General features: G+C 47.1%; 2 protein-coding genes across 2 annotated transcripts; both read right to left on the minus strand.

Moving 5' to 3' along the window:
• Positions 1–1424: 1424 nt before the first annotated feature.
• On the minus strand, positions 1425–2623 carry LOC123042296 (uncharacterized). The gene has a single exon (XM_044464776.1). The coding sequence runs from the start codon at positions 2543–2545 to the stop codon at positions 1637–1639; it is 909 nt and encodes a 302-aa protein (XP_044320711.1). The 5' UTR covers positions 2546–2623; the 3' UTR covers positions 1425–1636.
• A 2699-nt stretch (positions 2624–5322) lies between these two features.
• LOC123046959 (uncharacterized) lies at positions 5323–6741 on the minus strand. Its single transcript, XM_044470419.1, has one exon. The coding sequence runs from the start codon at positions 6583–6585 to the stop codon at positions 5671–5673; it is 915 nt and encodes a 304-aa protein (XP_044326354.1). The 5' UTR covers positions 6586–6741; the 3' UTR covers positions 5323–5670.
• Positions 6742–10279: the final 3538 nt, after the last annotated feature.

The following is a 10279-nucleotide window of genomic DNA, read 5'->3' on the forward strand; positions in this document are numbered from 1 at the left end:
ACCGGACCGCGGATAGACAGAGTATCACGTTGGATGACAAAACACATCCGGAGGTATGCGGGTGATTTGAGAGTCGACGTTGGTGATGGATATACGGACCGGCCCGCGGACGGACATGATATTACTCGATTCTCTTTTTTTCGGAATTTACACACTGAAATATAATCCCACGTATTTCACTGTTTTTTAGAACGAAGGCTCAAGAAGAGCCCGACTTTGAATTAACAAAGCCATCAACCGGCCAGAATTACATCAACCGCCAACTTACAAGGACAGAACAAAGAAACAACTAAAAGAATACATAGTGCTATGCAAGCAACTAATAGGCTACCTGCCATCTACAAGCAAAAATGAAAAACTGAAGAACAGGGCCAGCTTGAAGATAAAGGAGCCCTCACTTGAGTGTAATCCATCCCGTCGAGACACCAGCAAGCCTTGCGGAGATCCAACTAGCACGTAAGGGAACGCTGACAACTCCATAGACTCCGACCGAACCGTTGACAACATCCTACATCTCTGAAGGGGCTCCCTAGCCCCTCGCCTGGCACGAGGCGCCGATCCGTTGGACGATGCAAACGCTCTCCCAAGAGCAAAGATTTACAACCGTCGCCATTGCCGCCTGGCAAGCCTGACCAGGGCACCACCAACTCGCGTCGCCGAGCTCCACAAAGGCAAATGTGGCACTGGGGGGGGGACCAACATTCAAGGAGAAGCAAAATGCACGGTGAGGCTGCTGATGACGGAGCAAACAATGGTGGGAAGCCACTGAACTTGGAGAAGAACCTCCAAGACCACCGACTCCAACCATGTCGCCGCCGGCCGCCCACCAACCAGATCGAACTTGCCACCGCCTCATGCTCAACCGAAGGCGGCACCTCCATGAAGGTGACGGCGCCGCGAGCGTCGCTACCGCCCAATCCAGAGGGATTTGGGTTTTCACCCCGGTGCACGAGCAGGGGAGAGAGGCAGAAGGGGGAAAGGGGGCACCTTGACGGCGCCTACAGGTAGGAGACGGCGCCCTCAGGCGTCGCCGTCGTCGTGGCCGGCATAGCCAGCAGTGGATTTTTCCAGGCCCCCATCTCCCCCACCCCTACTACAGACGCGGCGCTGGCGACCTGGGTCAGCCGGAAACCAGATCTAACAGGGGACGAAAGGATTGGGGGCGGAGGCGTCAGATCCGGGGCGGGCGCCCCCGCGGCCACCGCGCCCCACAGCCACCACCCGCCGCCGCCTTGCCACCCGCGTGGCCAAGAGGGACGGCCAGCACCAGTGACGCCGCGAGCTGAAGACGACGACGCACGACCGCCCGAGGCCGCCGCCCCGGCTACAGAGCCCCTGCGCGAAACTGGCGGACAGATCCTCGCCACCACCCTCCCCGGCGACCGCGGGGCTGTCCGGCGACCCCCTCCGGTGGTGGCGAGGGAGAGGAGAAGGGGGAAGGAGGGCCGGCGGGGGCTAGGGTTAGCGCCACCCGACTCGCCCCTGCGGGAGCGACGCGGGGGCCTTTTTTCGGCCTGCCGCCTGCTAGGAACACGCTCTCGTATTTCACTGTCACACGAGAAATCAACTAATCTCTCTGGCGCTAGCAGTAAAAGAAATGAGAGTCGTGCATTTCCTCCCAGAACGAAATCTAATGTTAGCATAACCACAAGGCATCGATCACCTCCTTGCTCTCCATGGCTTGGTAGTAGTACACCGTGGCCGCCGCCAAAGAGAACAGCTCCTGCGCGCCAGAAAGAAGAGCACACACCGCCAGCAAGCACAAGCACGCCGCCGTGCTCTTCTTGGCATACCCAAGAGCGAACCCGTGCAGTGGAGCCACAACGGTAGGCCCGAGGTATGCCACGAGCACCAGCACGAGTCCCTCCTTCCTCCTGACACGCGTCACGAGCCGCCACGCCTGCCGGAGCGCGCGCACGCCGCGGCACTTCCTGTCGACTGCCGATGCGGCGACGCCCACCAGCGCGACGACGGTGAAGCAGAGGGAGCCGAGGTTCGCGAGGTGGGAGACGAGACCCTGGACGGAGAGCACCCCCGAGCGGCCGTGCATCACGTAATGAGGCAGCGCGTACGGGACCGCCAATGCGAAGTCAACGGCCCCGACGACGGCGATGGTGACGGAAGGGCCCTTCAGGCTGATCCTCCCGTTGACCAACGGGCGCAGGAGCTCGGCCAGCGAGTAGCGGTCGCCGGAGTAGGTCGTGGAGGCCGCGAAGAGGGCGAGGATCTGCTTGACGTAGCCGACCGCCAGGTTGACGATCACCTCGGAGAAGGTGATGAGGATGAGCTTTGTACCGCCTGGCTCTGTCTCCTCCGTGAGCTTGCTGTACTCGGCGGCGCTCAAGGTGTCGGTGTTGTTGACCGCGATGAGACGGCTGCCCATGTCGTCGACGAGAGGCTGGAAGAAGACGTCATCGACCAAGGAGTCAAGGAAGGCGGTGACGGCAAAGAGGAGGACCACGGGGGCGAACAACTTGGGGTTTAGCGTGGGAAGGATCAGCGCTTCCTTTAGGAAAACAAAGCATGAGGTGATCTTGGCAGCCATGGATTTTTTTGGGCAAGGTGCTTCGAAGGTTGAAGGCGCGGGTGGAAAGGATTGAGGATTAACGCAGTGGTATGTGGAGGCGGGGAGGCAATGGCTGGTGTGTGCTCACAGTCACCGGTCAGCCGAGGAATTGGAAAACTGACGGCACGTCGTTGTAGCCAAGGGGAAAATCGGTCCACGGTAAGCTCTGCTCGTCCATTCCAGCCAGAAGAATCAGGCGACAAGGACAGTTTTTTTTAGTTTTTTTTAGGGAGTTTTTTTTAGGGGCTGGCGACAAGGGACAGTGATGATATGCGGGGGAAGACTTGTATAGGATCTGTTCTTGCATGATATGCGTATATCCATCGGGTTGGAAGGCCAGCCCAAGACCCACAAATCCGGGGGAATCGGGCGTTTCTGACCTGCGCCAGCCCATTTGCTAGGAAAATTGGACGCTGGCTCCGGTTCTGGGACCTTCTAGAAGGTTAAAGGCCCTGACAAGTTCAGGTCCGTTTAAAAAACCTCCCGGCTAGTTATCTTACTTTTTTATTTCTGTTAAAAAAATTCCATCTTAAAAAGAGTTCAGACATTTTAGAATTGTTTGGAATTAAAAAACCATATTTAAAATGGGATTTTCCAAAAATATTCGTATTTTAAAATTTTATTCACATAAACCTCTTTTAAGTAAAAAATTCAAAAAATGTTTCAGAATTTGAAAATGTTCCATGTTCCAAAATTTGTTATGAAAATAAAAAATGTTCGCGTTTTATTTTTTTATACAAGTTTTCAAAAATATTCAAAAATTTGAAAAATATTCTCTTTGCACAATGAAACAATGTTCATGTTTAAAAAAAAATCAAGTTTTGAAAAAAAAGCACATATTTGAAAAATATTCCCTTTAAAAAAATATGCAATCTGAAAAAAATGCTCACCTTTTCAAAACAATGTTCAAAATTTTGAAAACATGTTTGCATTTTAAATTGTTCGTGTTTTCAAAATATATTCAGGTTTTCAAACACTATTCATAATGCTTTTGCAAAAAAATGCACTTTTCTTTTTAAAATCATTTTTCAAATCGAATGAAAAAAAGACATGCATACTAGGGATGCTTTGCATTATTCACATGGTCCAAATACACCAATCAAAATGTTCTATATACCACGCTTGGAAATATTTAAGTGGGGAATTAGTTCGACCACACAATCATAAGTGTGTCATAGATTTTATATATATATCTGAGGAAATGGTTACACCAAAGCAAGATCACCACAACATGCAACCGTCTATTGGAAAAAGCTCACTTTAACATGCAAACATGCATGAGAATTTCCATTCTACGATGGTATTTTGATTTAATAAATATTTTATGACTAGATAATAATTGAGCACAATAAATTATATGTATTTTCATTTTTAGGTATCATATTATTATTACTCCAGATACTTATCTTTCATATAAGCAAATCTCTTTGAAATATATTAATACAAAATATTTCAGCAACAACGTGATAACGGAAACCTTATGTGATAAAGCAGATGTCAAGTCTGCAAATTGGTAGGCATGAAACATTAATATGGGAGCAATCCATGCAGCCTGAAGGTGAGGAAACGAATCCAGCAAGCAACATGGAGATGAACACCATGCCTCTAACCTTAGCACATAATCCTTGATCACACAAAAACCTTCACGCAATCATCACTTTATTTGATAACTAGCAGTGCCGTCCCCGGAGGGATGATTCACCACGTGAACACAATGTTCAAAACTCAATCTAAAATATCCCCCTCTAAACCTAGCCAACAACCTCCTTATATAGGCATCTAGAAAACTAGTTGGTTGGACAGGCCCACACCAAAACGCACAAAAAAAACCCTAAGTGGCCCATAACATAACCTGAAAATAAAAATAGATAAAACTGCAACCGACCAAGTACATGGTTCGCTCACCCCCTTTGGCACAGCTCTAACTTGGAGGAGTCTTGAAGTTGGGCTTTAACTCCTCCTTCATGGGAACAATATGAGGTACTGGGATGTCCTCATCAGAGAAGGGGTGAGGGTCACAATGGCAGGCTAACGGAGGCACCCAGCCTCGATCGAACCCCAAGTGCGGTCGCCATCAGAGTCTCGCCGGCCAGCTTCGGCCTCCAGGCGAGGGCTGCATCCATCCGCACGAAAGGAGGGTAATGTGAGTCTTTAGGTTTTTTTTCTGATGAGGAGACGTGAGTCTTGAGAGTTTTTTCGACTGCAAATCGTCGAAGAGCCATCATAGCCTACCAAGTCCAATTTCATGCCAGGAGGCTGAATTATCGTCGGAGCAGTGGCCCACCATTGAATTATTGTGAATGAAGCGATGAGCACTAGTGGAGCTATGTGTTACCAGAAAGGGCCATGACACGTCCAGACGATGGCAAATACAGTGAGCGAATTAGTGCGTATACTCGCCTTGAGTGCAAACGTAGTGGGTTTCTTTCTGGTGGCCCGCCCAGATGTAGTGTAGACAGCCAAAAACGTCCAAACTTGAAGATCTGATGGCTACGAACATTAAGGGCATGAGGTAGTTGGAAGAGTACACAATTTTAATATCTCTTAATAAATATTCAGGTGGGATCCTCTCTCCTAGGTGATTGTCAAACAAAAAAGAACAATATCGCTTTTATCAAACATAACCCAAGAGGATAAGTATAAAGTGTATCACCATCCGTCACATACTCAAATATAAGAGTGTGGCTAGATCTCAGTCGACCGAGAGTTAACCAAGTCCCTGTTAAGTAACATAACATGCAAGAGAGAGAAAGAAAAAACCGAAAAGATCATACGGATATAGCATCGACTGAGACTCGACCGAGACATAGCAAGAGTGCAAATATAATCCCACATATATTCTATTATCACACGAGAAACCAACTCATGTCTCTAGTGCTAGCAGGAGTCGTGCATTTCCTTCCCTGGTAGGCAGTGGCGGAGCTATTTGGAGGCCAACCTGGGCCATGGCCCCCCCAGCTCATAGGAAAACATGCAAATATGCCTTAATATTTAGTCTAATTTTCGACTAAATTCAGCCTAACGTAATCATGTTTGCCCCCCTTCAGCCCATGCCTCCCCATAATTTCATCTCAAGCTCCGCCACTGCTGGTAGGAATCTAATCTTAGCATAACCACAAGTCATCGATCACCTCCTTGCTCTCCATGGCTTGGTAGTAGTACACCGTGGCCGCCGCCAAGGAGAATAGCTGCTGCGCGCCAGACAGAAGAGCATACACGGCCATCAAGCACAAGCACGCCGCCATGCTCCTCTTGGCATACCCAAGAGCGAACCTGTGCAACGGAGCCACAACTGTAGGCCCGAGGTATGCCACGAGCACCAGCACGAGGCCCTCCTTCCGCCTCACCCGCGTCACGAGCCGCCACGCCTGCCGGAGCGCGCGCACGCCGCGGCACTTCCTGCTGTCGGCCACCGATGCTGCGACGCCCACCAGCGCGATGACGGTGAGGCAGAGGGAGGCAAGGTGCGCGATGAGGGAGACGAGACCCTGGACGGAGAGCACCCCCGAACGGCCGCCCATCAGCGCGGCCAGGACTGCCCCTGTGAAGTCAAGCGCGCCAACGACGGCGATGGTAATGGAAGGGCCCTTCAGGCTGATCCTCCGGGTGACCAGCTCGCGCAGGAGGCCCGCCAGGGAGTAGCGGTCGCCGGAGTAGGTCGTGGAGGCCGCGAAGAGGGCGAGGATCTGCTTGACGAGGCCGAGCGCCGGACCGACGGTAAACTTGGCGATGGTGATGCGGACCATCCTCTTACCAACCTGCTTCATCTCCTCCGTCTCCGTGAGCTTCTCGATGAGCTTGGCGTACTCGGCGCTCGAGGGGTCGGTGCTGTTGATCTCGCTGAGACGGCTGGCCATGCCATCGGCGAGAGGGTGGACGAACACGACATGGACCAAGGGGTCAAGGAAGGCGGTGACGGCAAAGAGGACGAGCACGGGCGCGAAGAGCTTGGGGTTTAGCGTGGGGAGGATCAGAGCTTCCTTCAGGAAAGTAAAGCATGCGGTGATTTTGGCAGCCATGGCTTAGCAAGGTGCTTTGAAGGTCGAGGATGAGCTGCCTAACGCTGTGGAGGAGGTTTGCAGTTGGGGGAGGAAATGGCTGGTGTGTGCTCACCGGTCAATTAAGAAATTGGAGAAGTAACGGCACCGCGCGTCGTTGTGTCCATGGAAGACTTGGAAAAATCCGTCCACTGTAAGCTCAACATCACTCATTCCAGCCAAAAGAATCAACGGAAGTTTCGCCGCCGGCCGGTGGGCGCGGTGCCCCACCCGTTCGTTTCTTGATTTTTCTATAACATTTTTTTAGCCAATGTTTTTTCTATAACAGTGTAAGGCCCGTTCGTAGCGGAAAAGCGGTATGTCTGTCAATCGGCCTTCAATCTTGCGCGAAACGGGCCGGCTCAACAATTTATCCAGGGTTTTTAGAAACCGGTTTGGAAACCTTTCTGGAGCGGTTTTAGGAATCTTCCATCCAGTTTATCTTTTATCTTTTCTGTTTTTCCTTTCAGTTTTAAAATTTTCCTTTATTTTACATTTTATATATTAGTAAAACGGAGTGAATATTTTTTAATTCAAAAAACAGAGTGCATTTTTTTATATGCCATCAACATTATTTTTGAATTATGCAATCACATGAACAATTTTCTAAATATTCATGAATAATCAGGAATATCCAAGAGCTTTGCGAACTCGGCATCGAGGGGTCGACGATCTTGATCTCGACAAGTTGGTCGGCCATGCCGTCGAGGAGAGGCTGGACGAACATGACATGGACTAAGGGGGCAACGGTGATGGCAAAGAGGAGTAGCACGGGCGCGAAGAGCTTGGGTGAGCAGGATCAACGCTTCCTTGAGGAAAGTAAAGCATGAGGATGAGATGGTTTTGGTCGACATAGCCTTTTCTTGGTAAGGTGCTTCGCAGGTTGAAGTGAGGGCGGAAAGGATTGTGAATTCACACTATGAAGGGGGAGGAAATGGCTGGTGTGCACTCAGTCACAGGTCAACTGAGGAATTGGAAAACATGCGGCACCACGTCGCTGTAGCCAAAGATTCCGGCCGCGAAAATAGTGATATTGGGCCTCGCTGCAGAGAGGCCCCAGCCCAAGTTCCACTAATCAGAATAGCTTGGTGATCAAGTCCCACGAACCGAAATGTTTGTGAATTTTAAAAGTTCAAACTTTTGAAAAAAAAGTTGAAGAATTTAAAAAATGTTCACAAAAAATAAAAAATGTTGTCACTTCAAAAAATATTCTCCAGTTTCAAAAAATCTGAAAATTCAAAAAGAATCACAAGCTTAAAATATTTCACATTTTTCAAAAAAAGTGCATGATCCACAAGATATTCGTGAACTCATAAAATGTGCACAATTAAGTCCATGAATATGAAAAAACATTTATGGATTCAAAAGAATTAAGAATTTGTAAAATAAAAATAAAATAAAATAAAATAAGAAAAGAAAAAACACAACATAACAAAAAAAGGCCCGAAGCATCCCAAAACTGAGTGAGAAGCTATCAGAACCTTCACAAAATGGCTCCAGGAAAAATGGTCCGTAAAAACACATGATGAGCCGGCCGCTATGGATCTCGGGCAGTCGAAGGGGCGCTAGTGCTCGCAGAGGGTGATGCATATCATTTGTGCAACGTAGGAGGCCTATTGATATGCATCGCTTGTTGTGAGCATTAAGGGTTTGATTGACTGATACGTCATTTTGCATCATGTTTTCCTACTGTTATTTATAATGTTTTTATGCACAATAACACTTTATGGAGTAATTCTAATACCTTTTCTCTCATAATATGCAAGGTTTACACAAAGAGGGAGAATATCGACAGCTGGAATTCTGGACCTGAAAAACTATGTCAAAGATACCTATTATGCACATCTCCAAATGAGCCGAAATTGTACGGAGAGTTATTTCGAAATATATAATAAATATTGGAGGAAATGACTACCAGAGGGGGGATGCCTGGTGCCGACAAGACACCATGGCGCGCCAGGCCCGCCAGGCGTGCCCTGGTAGGTGGTGGGCAGCCCAGCCGACCTCTGGTGCCCATCTTCTGGTATATAAGGTCTTTTGACATAGAAAAAAAATAAGGAGAGGACTTTTGGGACGAAGCGCCACCGTCTCAAGGCGGAACTTAGGCAAGAGCACTTTTTCCCTCCGGTGGAGCGATTCCGCCGTGGGAACTTTCCTCCCTGAGGGCCATCGTCATCACCAACAACCCTCTCATCTTTGGGAGGCCAATCTTCATCAACATCTTCAACAGCACCATCTCATCTCAATACCCTAGTTCATCTCTTGTGCCCAATCTTTGTATCAGAACCTCAGATTGGTACCTGTGGGTGACTAGTAGTGTTGATTATATTTTGTAGTTGATTGATATACGGTTTATTTGGTGGAAGATTATATGTTCAAATCCATTATGCTATTTAATATCCCTCTGATCTTGAGCATGAGTATTATTTGTGAGTAGTTACTTTTGTTCTTGAGGCCACGGGAGAAGTAATGTTGTAAGTAATCATGTGAATTTGATATTCGTTTGATATTCTGATGGTATGTATGTTGTGATTCCCTTCGTGGTGTTATGCGAACGTCGACTACATGACATTTCACCATCTTTGGGCCTAAGAGAATGCATTGTGGGAGTTGTTATTAGATGATGGGTTGTGAGAGTGACAGAAGCTGAAACCCTAGTTTGTGCGCTATTCCGTAAGGGACTGATTTGGATCCATATGTTTAATGCTATGGTTAGATTTTATCTTAATACTTTTCTCGTAGTTGTGGATACTTGCGAGGGGGTTAATCATAAGTGGGAGGCTTGTTCAAGTAAGAAAAACACCCAAGCACTGGTCCACCCACATATCAAATTATCAAAGTAGCGAATGCGAATCAAACCAAACATGATGGAAGTGACTAGATGAAATTCCCGTGTGCCCTCAAGAACGCTTTGCTTATTATAAGAGAACGTTTTGGCCCATCCTTTGCCACAAAATGATTGGGCTACCTTGCTGCACTTTATTTACCATTATCGTTACTTGCTCGTTACAAATTATCTTACTACCAAACTACTTGTTACCTACAATTTCAGTGCTTGCAGAAATTACCTTGCTGAAAACCGCTTGCCATTTCCTTCTGCTCCTCGTTTGGTTCGACAGTCTTACTTATCGAAAGGACCACTATTGATCCTCTATACTTGTGGGTCATCATTGCCCACTAGCGAACCGCTATGAGATACTTTAAGATTTCTTCTGGAAGGTTTCGAACTGTTTCCAGGAACTTTCTAGAAAGCTCTTGTATTAGTAATTCGCTACTATTTTTCTATTTAAGTTCTTTTGTTTATCTTGTGTTATTTTCCTGATTTTGCTTTCTTCTCCTTTTGTTTTTATTTCACAAATTCCAAAAACATTCCTAATGTTTAGAAATTGTTTGAATTTGGGTTGCTAATTCAAAAAAATCCTGGATATTCAAAATTGTGTTTTTCATGGAAATCCTTGAATTTGAAAAATCTTTCACAATAACTAAATCATGTTTACATATATCAGGAAAAATATTCAGAATTAAAAAAACACAATTGCAAGTAATTTTCGTGAATTGTAAAAGACATAAGCATTTTGTATTAACAAACATATTTTCAAATTCATGCACAATTTTTAAATATGCAAAGAATTTTTCAAATCATAGAATGATTTTTGAATACATGGATATTTCACAA

This window comes from Triticum aestivum, chromosome 2B, assembly GCF_018294505.1.
Source record: "Triticum aestivum cultivar Chinese Spring chromosome 2B, IWGSC CS RefSeq v2.1, whole genome shotgun sequence".
Classification (NCBI taxonomy): Eukaryota; Viridiplantae; Streptophyta; class Magnoliopsida; order Poales; family Poaceae; genus Triticum; species Triticum aestivum.